General features: G+C 41.2%; 1 protein-coding gene across 2 annotated transcripts in view; it reads right to left on the bottom strand.

Annotated features, from left to right (window-relative positions):
* Positions 1 to 11002: 11002 nt before the first annotated feature.
* The window catches only part of map3k15 (mitogen-activated protein kinase kinase kinase 15), a 53805-nt gene continuing 45897 nt past the window's right edge, over positions 11003 to 18910 (bottom strand). For both annotated transcript variants that reach the window (XM_047349809.1, XM_047349810.1), the window contains 4 exons: positions 18102 to 18214; positions 17235 to 17341; positions 17060 to 17136; positions 11003 to 14900 (listed from right to left, as the gene is read on the bottom strand). In XM_047349809.1, coding sequence (XP_047205765.1) covers positions 14807 to 14900; positions 17060 to 17136; positions 17235 to 17341; positions 18102 to 18214 — 391 coding nt within the window. In that variant the 3' untranslated portion in view covers positions 11003 to 14806. The remainder of the gene's footprint in view (positions 14901 to 17059; positions 17137 to 17234; positions 17342 to 18101; positions 18215 to 18910) is intronic.

The raw sequence follows: 18910 nt of genomic DNA, 5'->3' as shown, positions 1-18910 counted from the left end.
CTCTAGTGCTGTTGCCCTTCTTATTGACCATTGATCTCTTCTTATGGGCTGACTGTGGCTCAGCGGGAAGAGTGGTTATCAGACAATTGGTGGTGGAAAGAAAAACCAACATCCCCACACCCTGTTGCTTCAGTCAACATGTTTTACTATGGGAATGGTGTGTTCAGGGTGATGTGGAGTGTTAATTTTCTGCCACGTATAGTGTTCTGCATATACAGGTCCTTCTCAAAATATTAGCATATTGTGATAAAGTTCATTATTTTCCATAATGTCATGATGAAAATTTAACATTCATATATTTTAGATTCATTGCACACTAACTTAAATAATTTAGGTCTTTTATTGTCTTAATACGGATGATTTTGGCATACAGCTCATGAAAACCCAAAATTCCTATCTCACAAAATTAGCATATCATTAAAAGTGTCTCTAAACAAGCTATGAACCTAATCATCTGAATCAACGAGTTAACTCTAAACACCTGCAAAAGATTCCTGAGGCCTTTAAAACTCCCAGCCTGGTTCATCACTCAAAACCCCAATCATGGGTAAGACTGCCGACCTGACGGCTGTCCAGAAGGCCACTATTGACACCCTCAAGCAAGAGGGTAAGACACAGAAAGACATTTCTGAACGAATAGGCTGTTCCCAGAGTGCTGTATCAAGGCACCTCAGTGGGAAGTCTGTGGGAAGGAAAAAGTGTGGCAGAAAACGCTGCACAACGAGAAGAGGTGACCGGACCCTGAGGAAGATTGTGGAGAAGGGCCGATTCCAGACCTTGGGGGACCTGCGGAAGCAGTGGACTGAGTCTGGAATAGAAACATCCAGAGCCACCGTGCACAGGCGTGTGCAGGAAATGGGCTACAGGTGCCGCATTCCCCAGGTCAAGCCACTTTTGAACCAGAAACAGCGGCAGAAGCGCCTGACCTGGGCTACAGAGAAGCAGCACTGGACTGTTGCTCAGTGGTCCAAAGTACTTTTTTCGGATGAAAGCAAAGTCTGCATGTCATTCGGAAATCAAGGTGCCAGAGTCTGGAGGAAGACTGGGGAGAAGGAAATGCCAAAATGCCAGAAGTCCAGTGTCAAGTACCCACAGTCAGTGATGGTCTGGGGTGCCGTGTCAGCTGCTGGTGTTGGTCCACTGTGTTTTATCAAGGGCAGGGTCAATGCAGCTAGCTATCAGGAGATTTTGGAGCACTTCATGCTTCCATCTGCTGAAAAGCTTTATGGAGATGAAGATTTCATTTTTCAGCACGACCTGGCACTTGCTCACAGTGCCAAAACCACTGGTAAATGGTTTACTGACCATGGTATCACTGTGCTCAATTGGCCTGCCAACTCTCCTGACCTGAACCCCATAGAGAATCTGTGGGATATTGTGAAGAGAACGTTGAGAGACTCAAGACCCAACACTCTGGATGAGCTAAAGGCTGCTATCGAAGCATCCTGGGCCTCCATAAGACCTCAGCAGTGCCACAGGCTGATTGCCTCCATGCCACGCCGCATTGAAGCAGTCATTTCTGCCAAAGGATTCCCGACCAAGTATTGAGTGCATAACTGTACATGATTATTTGAAGGTTGACGTTTTTTGTATTAAAAACACTTTTCTTTTTTTGGTCGGATGAAATATGCTAATTTTGTGAGATAGGAATTTTGGGTTTTCATGAGCTGTATGCCAAAATCATCTGTATTAAGACAATAAAAGACCTGAAATATTTCAGTTAGTGTGCAATGAATCTAAAATATATGAATGTTAAATTTTCATCATGACATTATGGAAAATAATGAACTTTTTTCACAATATGCTAATATTTTGAGAAGGACCTGTAGACCATAAAATTCATATTTGGTCTCATCCGACCAGAGCACCACTTCTTTATTCTTGCCAATCTTCAATAAAGGCTGGTTTTGGGGAGTGCATGACCAATAAGCTTTCCTTCACACCTTGTGAGTATTTAACTGTGTTGGACCACTTGTTTGCTGAATATATTGGACCATGTGCATGGTGTTTTCGGCAATTTTGTATCCAGGACATTGCGACTAATATGACAGGGACGCCCCAAGTCTGATGTCACAGGGCGCTATATATGGAGGCATCCATGTTGAACACGCCGCCTTCAGCTGGAGATCGTGACCCGATCACCAACATCTGAAGCATCACCTGGAGAAGAGTCCGGAGTGGATTTCATTTATTCTCTCTCGTTGGCCAACGAACAATTCATAACTGAGGTTTCTGGAATGAGAAGGCCAGAAATTTCACTTTGCCGATCGAAGACGTGAGCTTAACACGTAACTAAGAACACGGAGTTTCGAGGAGTCGAACCGCTACCGTGTTTCATCCCAAGTCGACTTTGATGGTCAGATCATATTTTTCCTTTTTGCCAAGAAGGCCAGAGGATGAAGACTGACTGCTTTTCCTGAAATTAATTGTGGACGCACAGTTAACCCCCTCACCCCACTCTTCCTCGCTCAACCCCCGCTCAGAAGGAAGCCGACAACAAGTAAAACCCATCTTTATTTTTATTTCTTTATTAGAAAGCCTGGGCAGGGTACAGGAGGTTTTAGTGCGATGAGAATCGCTAGTTAGAATCTAATGTGTTTTGAATGATATGTGCATGTAACTGTTATTGAAACTTTGATGTGCTGTGTTGATGCCTGGAAGCAGCTGCGCTCCCAGCTCTGTGCGTGTTTTGTGGAGTATTGAACACCTGAGAGGTGCGCTGTAAGACTGGACTGTTAAAATAACCTCATGGTGAAATTCCCCATTTTTCTTTGTCTTCAACCTCACTGCTTGCTAGCTTGCCGCCAAAAGTTTTATAACTCTTTGTCTGCACAGGAGTTGGGGGAGGTTTTATGAATGAATATAACTGAGTTACAGTTGGAGCTGCGCCCCCCACTCTCCACTCACCACCACACCCCTTCGTCATATTCTCATTTTTGTCATAACTGCTGGTTGATTCAATACACACCCACTGCTGTCTTCTTTATTTTGCTTAGTTAGATAATTTACACCTTTTATGTAGAACTTTGCATGTTGAGTAGGTGATTTAATAAATATTCACGTAGATGATAACAAAAGGCGTTTTGTGTTTATTTTTGTGCAAGAGTGATTCGTCAGTCAAGATAAGGTTAAAGTTTCACACGTTTCGGCAGAAACGGTCGATTAAACAGTGACATCTCCAGTAATAGTTATTAATTATTACAAAGTATTTAACGGTTGTAATTATCAAAGGCGTTGAGCCACAATTACAACACCAGAAACCTCTCTGGTCTCGATTCATAAATGAGGATTTTGGTTAAGAAATTGATTTTGTCAAATTATGATTTTAATTATAATTATTGATCAAGATCAATCAATCAATAATCATAACTCCCAACAACTGACTGAAGTTGATAACAGTGAGTCATTAGGGGTGTTTGTCATGAGGTATTTACAGTCCTGTGAGAAAATGTGCCCTGATGCCCTCATCACAAAGATTCTTACGAAAGACTGCTCACAGTTTGAAATCTGCTTTTAGATGACGGAGCAGCTAAAAATAGTACTGGTGTTCAAAGTAGTCACTCATTAACGAAGAGGTTGATGGTCAAGGTTGGGAATTTGAGTGAACATTGGTGAGGTTGTTCCCTTATTGATGATGCAACTGTCATGAAAAAAAACATCTGATCAGCCTTATGCGATTGATTGTATTTCACAAACTGGCAAAGATTTATAATTTGAATTTAGGAGATTTATTGAGATATTTGCCTGAAGTTAAATGTTTGTTTCATGCTGAGATTCAAAATGCTTAGAAACTGGTTCCAAACACTGCAAGTATATCCAAAATGTTCAAACAATGCAGCCATAAACTACTTCAAGACAACTATAAAACAAATCTTAGAAAGCAGAGGAAGCAGCAACATCTAGTTCAGTTTTTGCCTGATAAAAATAGGCTCTGACACAAGACCTGGAGTACAGAGTTCTAAGGTTACTCAGGTATAAATAACACCAGGTGCCAAGACTGGAAAAAATGAACTTGATCCTAATCAGATGCTTTATTAACAAAGAATTATGTTTGCTATTGTTAAGGGGAACAAAGAGGAATATTTGGGTCCCGGTTTTAGTTTAAAGAACCATTGTGATTTTGGTCAGCAGTATTTTATGTGCTGAGATAACACAGTCTCTTGGGCCTATACCTCTGTGGTTTTATGTATCAAGGTAACAGAAGGGTAGAAAAATCTGGGATGTTTACTTTGTGGTGTCTTAATTTACACTGATCCAGACTGATTCGCCTGGCCACATCTATAGGCTCATGTCTATAGGCTCATGTTCCTAGCTGTAGGTATTATTATTTAGTTCTAGTTACCAGTTACTTTTTGTTACAACAAAACGTTGCAACAAAAGGCTTCAACTACCAAGTTTGTTGCTCCAGCTACCAAACAACAGCAACGAGAAGCACATTGTACCTGCATTAAATAATAAATGGCTGCAAACTCTGTCACTCTAAAGGCACATAGTGTGCAAGAACTGAGAAAGATGATCTCTCTCCAAAGACTGCAGGGGGAAAGTGACGTCATTCTGTTATAATCACATAATCTGGGCAGAACCTTCTTTCTGAAGTATGCTGCAATGAGTTGGCCCTTTAAGGACCTGCCAGGAGTTCTGCGCTTGAGTTTCTTGTAAAATAAGACATTTCGTGCCCAGAAAGGATTTTGCTGTTGTTTTTGCCACATTAAGTGAAAGAACAGCTGTACTACAGCTTCTGAAGCTGCAACCAGCAACATTGCATCCGTTGACCCATTTTATTGTTTAGGAGCTTGCTTCAGTTTGCTCATGTGAAAAATAAGAAATGGCCTGACAGATATTTTACAAATTTGAAATAAATGTGTGTCCTCCTTGTCTGCATATTTCTGTGGCTTCTTGTTCAAGCTGGATTGCCCTTTCAACAGTGTATGTGTTTGTGACTCCATCATCCACATAAAAGTCCTTTTCCATGAACTCAGATCCTACAAGGTGTGAGTGACAATGTTCCTTTGCTAAATAATTAATCCATAATTTGTACACCCTGGGGATGATTTTTCACCAAAAAGATGTACTTTCATTCGGTATGTCTGTGGCTGTGTCTCTGAGTTGCTGTTTTTCCACCACAGAAAACGCAGGTAATCTTGGTTGCATGGCTGGACAATGAATCAGTGAAACATCTTCTCTATATCTCACATTAGAGCGATCGGGTGCTGCCTGAAGTGCAGGAGGATGCCTGTAAGTTTGTTGATCAGGTCTCGTCTTTGGCAAAGATGATCATTTAAACTTGTGCCATTGTGTTTTGCAGAGCAATCGAACACAACACGTAGTTTAGTATGGAAGCAAATCGTTACCATATTTCAAATGAAAAGCATTTTCAGAAATGCTTTTTAATTTTAAGAATGTGGCTGCATTGTTTGACTCATAAATGAAATTAGTAATCAATAATCCTATTTGCATTTTAATGTTCTTCTTCAAGACTGCTCATTCCTTCACTAAATTAAAATGAAAAAGAAAAAGACATTTGAGATTTATTTTTCAAAATGTACCCCAGCAAATAGTTACCAAAATTCAATTTGAAATGTAAAATTTGAAAATGAAAAAGCATTTCCAGAAATGCTTTTTCATTTTAAGAATGTGCCTGCATTACTTGACCCATAAATAAAATTAGTAATCAATAATCCTATTTGCATTTGCATTTTCTTCTTCATGACTGCACATTTTATACCATAATCAAAAAGAAAACAAAGCAGACATTGCTTTTTCGTTTTTGTGGTCTGCCCGCAAAATACTGCCCAGAACTCGAAAACGAAAAAGCATTCCGAGCTGTGGGCGCAGAAGAGTGACGTCAGCAGCCGCTCTTCCTCAGCTCCCTGCTGACCGAGCTACCCATCTTGTTCGGTAGGGGGCGCTGTGCACGTCTGCATTGCATTGCAAACGTGCCGAGAAATTGATTGAATTGCAGTAGGGCTGAGCTCAATTTGATACAGTACTACAAGTTAAGCTTAAGATATTTATAATTTCATTTTCAAAAAAACAAAACAGTAGTAGTTTCTTTTGGTTGGTTTCAAGGTAAATTATGTGCACATATAAGGAAACTTGAGGTTAAGTGCCTTGCCCAGGGGCACATTGTCATATGGCAGGAGGAAGCTGGAATAACCTTGAGCTCAACGCTCTAAAGACAGTGGAGATGGTTGTGGACTTCAGGCAGAACCCAGCCCCACCTGCCCCCATCACCCTCTGTGACTCCACAATTGACACTGTGGAATCTTTCCGCTTCCTGGGAACCATCATCTCCCAGGATCTCAAGTGGGAGCCAAACATCAGCTCCCTCATCAAGAAAGCCCAGCAGAGGATGTTCTTCCTGCGGCAGCTGAAGAAATTCAACCTGCCAAAGACTATGATGGTGCACTTCTACACAGCCATCATTGAGTCCATCCTCACCTCCTCCATCACCATCTGGTACGCCGCTGCTACAGCCAAGGATAAGGGCAGGCTGCAGCGTGTCATTCGGTCTGCTGAGAAGGTGATTGGCTGCAGTCTACTGTCGCTCCAGGAACTGTACACCTCCAGGACCCTGAAGCGGGCAGGGAAGATTCTGGCTGATCCCTCCCACCCCGGTCACAGACTCTTTGAAACTCTCCCCTCTGGCAGGAGGCTGCGGTCCATCCGGACCAAAACCTCACGCCACAAGAACAGTTTTTTCCCATCTGCCACCAGCCTGGTTAACAAAGCCCGGAAACCACACTGACACTCCCCCCCCCCACCCTTTTTTTTTTTTGCTGACAGGACACCTGTAACCTGTAACTCTATGTGTTACATTAACACTCAGCTTGGACTCCTGCTTTACTTGCACAATGATCACCTGCACTGTTGTGTTGCTCTTGCATCTTATACTGCTCTATACTTACTCTCACTCACTTAAAACTGTGCACATATATTTATATTATATTGTAGATATGTTTATACTTTTTAATTTGTATTGTATTGCACTGACTACGCCAAAACAAATTCCTTGTATGTCCAAAAACGTACTTGGCAATAAAGCTTTTCTGATTCAGATTCTGATTCTGAATCAAACCCACAACCTTCTGATTGCAAGACAACTACTCTTCCTACTGAGCCACAGTCGCCTCTTGATGAGCTACTTCAGTCTGAGTTGGATGTTCTGATCCAATCCTCACTATTTATTTCAGTTGTGGAATCGATAGGTACCATTAGATCCTTTAGTCTCCACTGCTAATTACTTTGATGTTTATGTTTCTAACGGGAATTAGGACAAAGGTCATTTGTAATAGAGACATGCGTGAAGACACAAAGTACATGCCTTCAGGCTGTAGTTGTGAGAAGAGTTTCCCTGGGACACTGAAGGGTGAATCATCTGCCAAAAAGATTATTTTCTCTGTGATTCAAAGGCTTGAGAAAAGATACAAGCAGTCAGTCAAAAATGAAAATGGTATAACAGATATTTCTACCAAATGCCACTTTTAACAAAACAGCGACAAATAAGGGCAGCAAATTGTTAGTAAAACTATAAATATAATTTCTTTAAAAATCTGTTCACAATATATATTTTGCAGGAACAAGAATTTTCCAGAAGTCCTATATAGATGTATGTGGTGTGATTACCTCTAAATACGATACCTCTACGTCATACATCACTACCACTGCTCCTGCATGTCTTCACAGGTTTATCAGGCCAAGATCAGGACCTGCTGGTATTTGGATCATTGAAAACTCAAGAGCATTTTAGCAAACAAGACATTTCCTGGTTTATCATCAAAATGTTGATCATTATATTTCTTTTAAAACCAAGTAAGCACTGAGAGCTCCTGAACCCCATGCGTAATGTTCATACTCGATACTGGAGTCTACAAATGAGCAACATTTATTCTCTCTCCACAGAAAGGGATTTTTGCACAACAAACATTACAAGACCTGTTCTGCTTTGCGAATCAAATGTCATGTGGTATGGCTGTGCCCTCTCGGAAGCATTGCAGCAGAAATGTCACAGCCTAGTGAATGCAATCAGATAAAGCTTTGCGGATGTTCTAAGTGCTACAACAGAAACTGATCAGATAAAGATATGATCTAAAGTATTCCACCCCACTGCAGAATATTATTATGTAGAAAAACAATCTCCCTATTCCCACTAAAAAGAGAAATTAAACCCCATGCTGAATCAACAATAAGACAGTTGCAAGAGTGCTGAGTGAAAATGCAGGTCCTCTCTGAGATGCCAGTGTTTAGATTCTCAGCCAATCAGGTGAAAAAAAGAAAACAACGCTATGAGCTATTGTAGACTAACCCTTTCAGTTTATTTCCTTGAAAAACGTTCCTGAGAAGCTATCAAGCTGTAGATGGCTTCCAAGCAGCCGGGTAAGGCTGGTAGAAGAACCTGTCAGGTTGGTTGGTGTGAACATGATGCTAGGCCTTACAGGTCCTTCTCAAAAAATTAGCATATTGTGATAAAGTTCATTATTTTCTATAATGTAATGATGAAAATTTAATATTCATATATTTTAGATTCATTGCATATTAACTGAAATATTTCAGGTCCTTTATTGTCTTAATACGGATGATTTTGGCATACAGCTCATGAAAACCCAAAATTCCTATCTCACAAAATTATCATATTTCATCCGACCAATAAAAGAAAAGTGTTTTTAATACAAAAAACGTCAACCTTCAAATAATCATGTACAGTTATGCACTCAATACTTGGTCGGGAATCCTTTTGCAGAAATGACTGCTTCCATGCGGCGTGGCATGGAGGCAATCAGCCTGTGGCACTGCTGAGGTCTTATGGAGGCCCAGGATGCTTCGATAGCGGCCTTTAGCTCATCCAGAGTGTTGGGTCTTGAGTCTCTCAACGTTCTCTTCACAATATCCCACAGATTCTCTATGGGGTTCAGGTCAGGAGAGTTGGCAGGCCAATTGAGCACAGTGATACCATGGTCAGTAAACCATTTACCAGTGGTTTTGGCACTGTGAGCAGGTGCCAGGTCGTGCTGAAAAATGAAATCTTCATCTCCATAAAGCTTTTCAGCAGATGGAAGCATGAAGTGCTCCAAAATCTCCTGATAGCTAGCTGCATTGACCCTGCCCTTGATAAAACACAGTGGACCAACACCAGCAGCTGACACGGCACCCCAGACCATCACTGACTGTGGGTACTTGACACTGGACTTCTGGCATTTTGGCATTTCCTTCTCCCCAGTCTTCATCCAGACTCTGGCACCTTGATTTCCGAATGACATGCAGAATTTGCTTTCATCCGAAAAAAGTACTTTGGACGACTGAGCAACAGTCCAGTGCTGCTTCTCTGTAGCCCAGGTCTGGGGAATGCGGCACCTGTAGCCCATTTCCTGCACACGCCTGTGCACGGTGGCTCTGGATGTTTCTACTCCAGACTCAGTCCACTGCTTCCGCAGGTCCCCCAAGGTCTGGAATCGGCCCTTCTCCACAATCTTCCTCAGGGTCCGGTCACCTCTTCTCGTTGTGCAGCGTTTTCTGCCACACTTTTTCCTTCCCACAGACTTCCCACTGAGGTGCCTTGATACAGCACTCTGGGAACAGCCTATTCGTTCAGAAATTTCTTTCTGTGTCTTACCCTCTTGCTTGAGGGTGTCAATAGTGGCCTTCTGAACAGCAGTCAGGTCGGCAGTCTTACCCATGATTGGGGTTTTGAGTGATGAACCAGGCTGGGAGTTTTAAAGGCCTCAGGAATCTTTTGCAGGTGTTTAGAGTTAACTCGTTGATTCAGATGATTAGGTTCATAGCTCGTTTAGAGACCCTTTTAATGATATGCTAATTTTGTGAGATAGGAATTTTGGGTTTTCATGAGCTGTATGCCAAAATCATTCGTATTAAGACAATAAAAGACCTGAAATATTTCAGTTAGTGTGCAATGAATCTAAAATATATGAATGTTAAATTTTCATCATGACATTATGGAAAATAATGAACTTTATCACAATATGCTAATTTTTTGAGAAGGACCTGTACATCGTGTGTTTGATCAAAGCAAACGTCAACTATCATTTTTCCATTCAAAAGTAAGCTCAAGTTTTCATGTGCAGGCAGCCAGGTGTAATTCAAAATGCTGCTGCCAAAGTCCTGACTAACATCAGGAAAATTGAGCATATCATAGCTATCTTTAAAGCATTGCACTGGCTCAAGGTTTTTCTTGTTTTTCTTGGTTTCTACCTGTGCAGCATTTCAAGTTACGTTGTGGCTAAATGGTGCAATCTAAACAAAATTGCCTTGCTTTGGACACCATTGCTAAGAAACAGTGCAATCACATGGCCTTCGATGTAAATAACTAAGAATTCTCGTCTATGGCATTTGTAACTGCTTTAATGGTTAATAAAAGAGTGTTAGTTTGGAGTTGTTTTAAAAAATAACAGCTCCCTGTTGGAGGTGAGATACTAATCACTAACAACTCTACAAACCCCAATTAAAAGTACAAAACCTTTTATCCCTTAGAGACATTTTCCATAAGCCCTCTGGCAGGTTTTTAGCTATTTATGACCAGCACCAACCCATAAAAAGATCCTTACAATCCCACAGTCTATTTGGCGTAACCTAAATGTGTCGTTGTCCATAAGTAAAACCTGGAAAATAATTAGTAAAAAGCATGTCTAAATAGTGTAATCAGTTAATGCTGAGATTGCTTGCAGACAAGATAAAAACTAATGCAGTCAGCATGTCAGAAAGTGGTGTAAACAAGTTGAATGATTAAACTGACACCAAAACAGATGGAAGGAATGCAGTCTATGTTCAAACACGTAAGCAGTTATGTATAACTCTGCTGCAGGGGAATAACAGTTTGTTCCTGTGAGCAGACAACTCAATCTCACCTGTCATCTTGATTCAAAGAAAATGATTTTTAAATGCTTAAAATGATAGAAGGCATTATGAGACCAGTTCATGAGACTGGTGTTAAATATTTAAATTAGTCTTGCACCAGAAAGTAACAAGAAATCAGCCAAGAGAGACAACATTTTCACAACTTTCACAGGTTTATTGCAGCTGAAAAGCAGATAAATAACAATATATAACAGCAAAAATAAAAACAAAAACAGGAGAAAAGACAGTTTTAGCTAATAAATGACATGCATACAAACATAAATATGGAGATTGGCAGTTATAATCTGTCAACATGTTAAATTAAATATGACTTCAAGGCTTCAGTGATTCAAAGCATTCCAGACTATGGTAGTTGAGTAGGTCTGTGGTTTTACTCAAGGATCAAGTCACGAAAGTTACTTCTTCACTTGGCAGCACGCTGAGGGGTAACAGCTGATTGTAGAGCTGGCTGTTTGCTGGATTGTTTTAGTTTTTCCAATGCATGACCTGCAGCAACATGATCACAGCAGTCCCTGAGCAGTCCTCAGTTGGAACATGTCTGCATGGGTATTTCTATTTACTCCCCATAGTAGGAAATAAAACAAATTGCAGCTTCCCGGTAAGGGGAATGTGGAAGTAGTGAAGGTGTAATTATGTAGAAATCTGTGAACTCTGACCAGAAAGTTTATTAGGTACTTAGGAAATGGTTCAGTTTGAAAATGTGCATTGACACATTAGTTGGTGTTACATACAGCCTCAATGCACGATGTGAGAAAAATCGGATCAACAGAACAGCAGAAGAAATTGATGTGTGCTAACACGTATCAGTCTGGAGTCAGTGTAAAGGTAATACAGCCACTATTTCCGAACCAAAAAAGCACAAAACCTGCATCATTTGCAGGTGTTTTGTTTCACCCACAGTTTTTACCCTCTTGGACATACTTTCTAGACTTGCTGCATATTGTTAAATAGGAAATTTCCTCATTTGTAGGTCCTGTTGCATATTTTGCAAAAGTGAGATTTTCAGCTCCACTCTTGAAATGTTCTATGAACTAACATCAGGGCTTTGCGGTTGCCTCTAAAACATTGTTGTCCTTAAGCCACTTTGTAACCAAACTGCCAGAATGCTTGGGGTCATTGTCTATTTGTGACAAAGCTTTTACTGCATTTCAAATGTCTTGAAATGTTTCTTTAATGTTTTTGCATATTGTTCTCTCCTTTCCACGATGTCATCTATTCTATGAGTGGACCAGACCCTCCTGCAGCAACAGCCATAGAAGGGACTGGTGTCCTTCACAGATAGACAGCCACATAACATGATGTTGCAACCTCCTACATCACAGTTGAGATGGTGTTCTCAAGCTTTCAAACTCCCCCCTTTTTGTTTGACATATGCCAATGTTTATTACAGCCAAACACTTCAATTTTAACTTCATTAGACCACAGGACACGCTTTTGTCGCTGAGTACATTTTCAAACTGTAATCCGGCATTTTATTTTGCTGTTAGAGTAATGGCTTCTTCCTCGTTGAGCGGCCTTTTAACCCATGTCGGTGTAGGACATATCACTGGATGAGAAGTCTCTCTGACCAGCTTCAACCAGCATCTTCAAAATGTTTTTAGTTTTGTTCTTGGGCTATTGCATACATTTCACATCAAAACACCCGTTTCCTTTTTGAACGGTATGATGTCTGTGGTCTTTATGCTTATGTGTAACTGAACAGATGAACGTGGCACCTCCAGGCTTGTGGAAATTGTACCCAAGGATGAACCCGACTTGTGGAGATTCACGATTCTCTTCCAGATATCTTGCCTGAGTTTTCCATAATATTACAGAAGGAAGTAGTGTGTACACCCTTGACCAAAATCTTAAAACCGGGAGTGATGTGACAAGTATTTCATGCTGGTGGATCCAATTTGGATAGAAGGTAAAATTCAATAAGAACAAATAGGAGCAAGGAACAAAATGAATAGGGCAGGTAAATGATTAAAAACTGCATTTAAATTCAAACCTGCTGTTCATCAACTGATCATTCAAATCTGTGCATAAATCTTGCTTTTATATCATTTTATGTCAGTCATTCACTCTATTACCCTCTAAAGGCAAAGCCAAAAAGGTTTTCTGTATTTGTATATGGCATGACTATTGAGGCGCATAAGCAAGGCCTCCAGCAACACTCAGTTGCTGCAGAGGTTGGTCGCTGTAAAACCTAAAAATCAAAAGACCCTAAGGTGATTAGGACAAAAAACCGACGCAGTGAACCCCCCAAAAATTACCTGTACTGAGCCAGATGATTGGACGGGATGTCTGTGAAGACATAATAACTGTAGGACATCATTTGGGGCAGTTCAAAAGGTTTTTTCGAATTTTTTAAAAACTATGGATGCTCAAATTAAGGAGATCCAACATTCAACTCAGTTACAACCAGGGCCTTAGCTGCCATTGAGGACACCGAGGTCCGGACCTCAGTATTTTTCTGCTGGGTATAAAATAAAAACTTAATCAGAACAATGCTTTCGAACAGCATGGTTCTCTGAGTAGCTTCACCAGGTTACTGTAGGAGGTGCTACAACTGTGCAAGGCAGCCAAACTAAATGTCTACGAAGAAGCGTGCAGCTTTGCATACCCTACGGCTAAAATAAAGACCAGAAGAAGAAGAGTGCAGCTGACGGTGAGATGTAACAGCGGTGACTTGTTAAAAATATTCGACCTCAGTTTTATTCTTCTCCAAATAACAGTTCAATAGTCTTCAAGCTTCATAACACTGTTTAAGTTTAGTTAGAATAGTTAGCGCCCATCGACGACTTTGTTTGATTCGTGTTGGCGCATTGCTTGTGAGCAGCTGTGACAGACTGATGATGTTTCTATTGCAAGAGCTAATGTTTCCGTCCATTAAAATAAGACAGAAAGTTTTTTTCAAAGCTCAGCTTTGAGGGGAAGAGGGTGATGAAAAGGCAAAGAAGTGATGAAGATAAGAGAGATTAAATAGATGCCTGCTGCCCATCCACTCCAGCCAGGATACATTGCTGAGACCCATGTTCCTGTGTTGTTCAAAACAACCAAAAACTGACTGGCCTTAAGTACATTCACTTTCGACTACTACTGACCACGGATAGATGTGTTATTTCAGTGATATCCAAGCTAAATTTGACTGCAAAGAATACAGTATAAATTAGTTTCATTGAAAAAATATGCATATTGCTTAATAAAGCACGCTTTAATTATATTTGTGTTCTTTTAGAAAAATATTTCACTGAGTCAAATCTAAAATAAATTCAGACATAAAGACAGACTAAGGCAGGTGGATAACTTTAGTCTATTCAAGTCACTTATGTTTTAAATAAATGCTTCCATTTTAATTAAGTTTTTGGATTCATTGTAACTGATGTGCAGGAGGATAATGAGTGGTGGACTTCGGTATTTTTTAAAGTCTGGCTACGGCCCTGGTTACAACTGCACAGACTTGCTGCAAATAACCTGAACCAGATGAAATTTCAGCTTGAAAGTAGCAGGTTGTTATTGATCATTGTGAAATTAATCTCCTTAACCCACAAAAGCAATTTAAAGTACCAGAACTCTCTGAAAGGGGCAAACCACAGACCCTTTAATGTTCACAGTTTCAGCAAACAGTAGCCTTTCAGAGGTGATAAGAACACTAAAAAACAAAGTCTTAGGCTTTCCATAATTGTAAAAATTCCTAACCTTTTAAAGCTCTCGAGCACGAAAACATTGTGGCACACACAAACAATAAAATACAGATGAAAATACATACAGTAGTGCCCGCACTAAAGCGCTTTGGTCTGATCAATAAGGACTGCATGGATTCAGTCTGTCAGAGATGACATCGTGGAAAGGCACAGAGGAAACAGGTAGGAAAGAAAAAATGAGATGGCCATTCAGGGCTGGTAATGTGTCGATGTGCGCATATTTCCCCAGAAATTAAGAGAAAAAGATGTAGTTATACGTCTGCTTTGGAGTGTTTGTCACCGGTCAGCCTATCTCGCTCTCGATACCGCTGAATGGCTCGCCAGATCCGGCAAAGGACTCCACCCCTGAGCAGAAACAGGAATCACAATTCAAAAGGGATACAAAATTTAGACCCTTACAAATTTTTCCTCTGGGATTTATAGTTGAATAACTATTTTCACATTTTGTGAAGTTACAACCACAAACATCTACATATTTTGTTGGGATTTTATTTATTTATTTATTTTTACCATTTCCTGTCCGGCAGAGAAGCACTCAGAATTGTTGTCTGAGTGCCAGGAAACAGTCCAACAGATTTACTTTCACAAGTGGAGCATTACAGCTAACGCTTTAAAGCTCTGCTTGATATTCATAAAAAGAAACTTTATTAGAAACTGCTTTGGGATTATTTCAATTGTTACGGACACGGAGACAGAAATGGAAAGGAACAAAAAGAAGCACGAAAGAGAGAAAGGGGGGCAAAAAGCAAAAGGGGAGAGAAGGAGAATAGAATGGAGGAAAGAAAGAAGGATGAAGAGAATACAAGATAACACCCTGCTTGCTTCTACACCCTGCAGAAATATTCGTATTACCAGCCTTTTTACCAAAAGGTGCACGGTACTTATAAATGCAAGAGACATTGTGCTGGGGCGGTCTGCCTGTCTCCCCCCCCGGAGGGAAGGAGGGAAGGGGAGCACCTCCTGGGTCCGGTGCTGGTTGTCCCATGGGTTATCGGCACCTGGACCCGGGAGTATAGAGTATGTATGGGGAGTGTGAGTGAGTGTACGACGTCCATTGTTGTTTGTCTTTACGTTGTGTACGTGGGTGAGAGTATTATTATGTGTACGCATGAAGGACGGAATGAGTGATTGTGATTGTGTGTGCCTCTTTTTTGTTTTAGGTTGGGTTTTGGGCTGCTCCCTCTCCTGGATCAGCTTAGGCCCCCAATCGGTGTGGGGCCTATTCCCTCCCCGCCAAACTACCTACCGGTGGTTGGTATCTCTGCCCACCGTTGTACTTGTGGTTCTCGGTATCCGGGGCTGGGTGCTTTGGTGTGTGCTGGCTCACTTCTGGTGGATGCTTGCTGGAGCCTGTACCCCTGGGCTCGGTCCGGCCTCTGCTTGGGGAGTGATATGTCCCGGGGTCTCGGGTCTCTGGGTCCATGGCTGGATCTGCTCTGTCCTGGGTGCAGGGGGGCGGGTCTATGGCTCCTCACTCTCACTATTTCATATTTTTATGGAGAAACCTTGTATGCACATACGCGCTCACACTCAGACCCACAGGTGTTTAGATCCAGGTGTTAACAGATACACAAATGTCCCCCACGACACCTCCTAGTCCGCCAACCTGATCGCCAAACTGACCGCCAAGCATAGCACTGCACCCGGCCAGGGGCAAGAGCCACAGAAGGAAGCATTGGAGGAAGGCCACCACAGCATGCCAAGGACCAGGCACCCTGCCAACCCCACACCCAAACCCCGGAGGAGCCCCAGGATGCCGGCCACCCACCCTCCCACACAGCACACCCCACCGCACCAAGCAAGCTGGCCAGCCCCTCCATCAAAGCGAAACCATATCTCAATCAACACTGCACACCGCCCGGCAAAGACCCCCTTGCCGGAGCCCGACGCGTCCCCAACCGACGGACCGGGCACCGAAGCCAGGGACCGAGATCCAAGGCAATCCAAACGATCCCGAGAGGGCCGAAGAGCCAGCCCCAGCACCAGACAACCCCCAAGACCCGAATCTCAACCCCAGCCCAGATCCCGATCAGAATGCCCGCTCCCTCTCCCGGCCTCCGACCCCACACATCAAACAGCAAACGAGGGTGGGAAAAGATCCCAAGCCTACCTCCGCCCGCTCAAATGTAGTGTTGATGTGTGTTGTTGTAGTGTACATTTAAAAAGAAAAATGGGTGGGGAAGAGGTCTGCCATGGGTTTTTATTTGATAGACCATCATAAAGTGGTGTATTATTGTAAAGTAGAAGGAAAATTTGAAAATAGTTCAGAATTTTGTAGCCTGGCATGCATTTGTGTTTAAAAACACTGTTTTTTTTTTAGATATTTCAAAGTCTTTCTACATACTCATTCCAGAAAAACGAGTAAACTTAAATCAATAAAATAACCTTATCTAATCCAATCCCAAAGATAAATGTCAAGCTTTAAGACTGAAAATGTCTGAACTGTCAACACAAAAAGTCAAGAAAACCAAATATTTGGAAAGAAAACAAAGATTTGTGAATACCGTAGACGAAGAGAGCGAAGGTCATCTTTGCTGACTTCAGTCAGAATGTCAATCAGAGTGTACTCCTCCATCAAAAACTGCAACATAAATAATAAAATGGTTCATTTACAATCAGACTTTATAATAAGGGAGCAAAAGAAAGATACAGCTTTAAATATTACTACAAATAATTAACCTTGTCTATAGTGTCTGGGTCCGCCCCGTGCTCTTTCAGCCAATCAGTGAGCCGCTTGTCTGGCTCATGGTCTGCTGGGACGTGAAGGATGGAGGGAGGTGAAATGTCTGAAGCATAAAGCACACATCATTTACTTCAACTATAATAAAAGGGTACTTTACATTCATACCTCTTCATTTCTCTTCAAATTCCAACAACAGTGGTATTTAGATGTCTTTGTTTTGTGCTTGAAGCCCCTCCCTTTTAGGGGGGGTTCTGTTATTACATGTCGTTTTTTTTTGTTTTTGTTTTTTTTTTCTGAATTGCTTGAATCCCCTCACTTTGGGTAATAATTTCTGCTTTTATTTCTGGAGGTTCTTATCTTGCTTGTCTTCTTTGTTTCCTGGTTCCACTCTTTTAGTCTTGTTATCACAGGCCTTCATTCACAGAACCGGCTCTATCAGTCACACCCAGACCTAGTTTATTACAGATCTTCAGTTGTTTTGTCAGATTGTTGCCATTCCCAAGTCTGTCTAGACATGATTCCCAATGAACAACAGACACATGTCCAGCATTACTCTACATGTAAATGACTTCAATCACATTGTTCCTCTTGCTTTGCATGTTTGTTTGTTTTTTACAGAACAAAAACTGAAAGTTTATAAGATTCACAAATTAAATCTGCACATCATGTGAAAAGAGCAAAAAGGCAAAACCGGAACAAAAGCACAGGTTGATATCTTTGATATTACAGCTACGGGTAAACCAACATATTTAGATACATTGTAAGCAGATTTTAACTCATCCTGTGCAAACACAAGATGTAATAACAACAAATATGCAGGAAAGAGCCATCTGAACTATTAAACAGACAGTCATCATTTTCACCTGGTGGTCTGTGTCTGACTCGGATCAGCTCCAAGTCGTGAGTCCTCTGCTGCAGCGTGGCCTTCAGGACATGCTGGTACTCTTTCTCTTTCTGCAGTAGCTCCTCCAGCAACCTGCACCAACATCAAGTCCACATTCTGATCAGCCATATTAATGTATCACCAAAATAACACATTCATAGAATATATGCTATGCTTTGTTAACTGAAAGTCAGGTGGAGATGAACATGGACTAATTCTTTCTGTCTGTTATGGAAATATCAAGTTTAAGCGAACTAGCCAAGTCAACTTTATATATAAGCACTTTAAAGCAAAAGCATTAGAACACAAATACAAGTAGGTGCAAAAAAGACATTATAAATAAAAGGAGTTCTCTCATGCTGGGTCAAAAGCAAAACGTTTTTTTTACAATGCTTATTTTGTATTCTATGTGCACCTTGGACAAAGACAAAGTTGTGCCAACAACTGTAGTTTTTCCTGAGGAGATGATGGTGCAAATAATTTTTCAGGAGAAACAGGGTGGGACAAACACCAAAGTTTCCGTTCAGCGAAGAAAAGGGCGGTCTGTGTGAAAGTCACGCAATGTTCGTTACGTCAGGAAGAATGTTACTTTAGAAATTATTGTTATACTCTTCCTTCACAAAATAGTGACTTGAAATAGAATGGAATATGCCAACAGAAATAAAGCTGCAACCTGAGACCTGCTGCATAAAAAAAAACAAAAAAACAAAACGGTTGCATTTTAACTTCCTTATGTCGCACATCTATGTTACAATGAGTTTCTCCACTGATAGGCTTACAGAACAGACC

Source organism: Girardinichthys multiradiatus, chromosome 21 (genome assembly GCF_021462225.1).
Source record: "Girardinichthys multiradiatus isolate DD_20200921_A chromosome 21, DD_fGirMul_XY1, whole genome shotgun sequence".
Classification (NCBI taxonomy): Eukaryota; Metazoa; Chordata; class Actinopteri; order Cyprinodontiformes; family Goodeidae; genus Girardinichthys; species Girardinichthys multiradiatus.
Note: the sequence above shows the minus strand (reverse complement) of the source record. Positions and strands in the feature narration are given on the sequence as shown.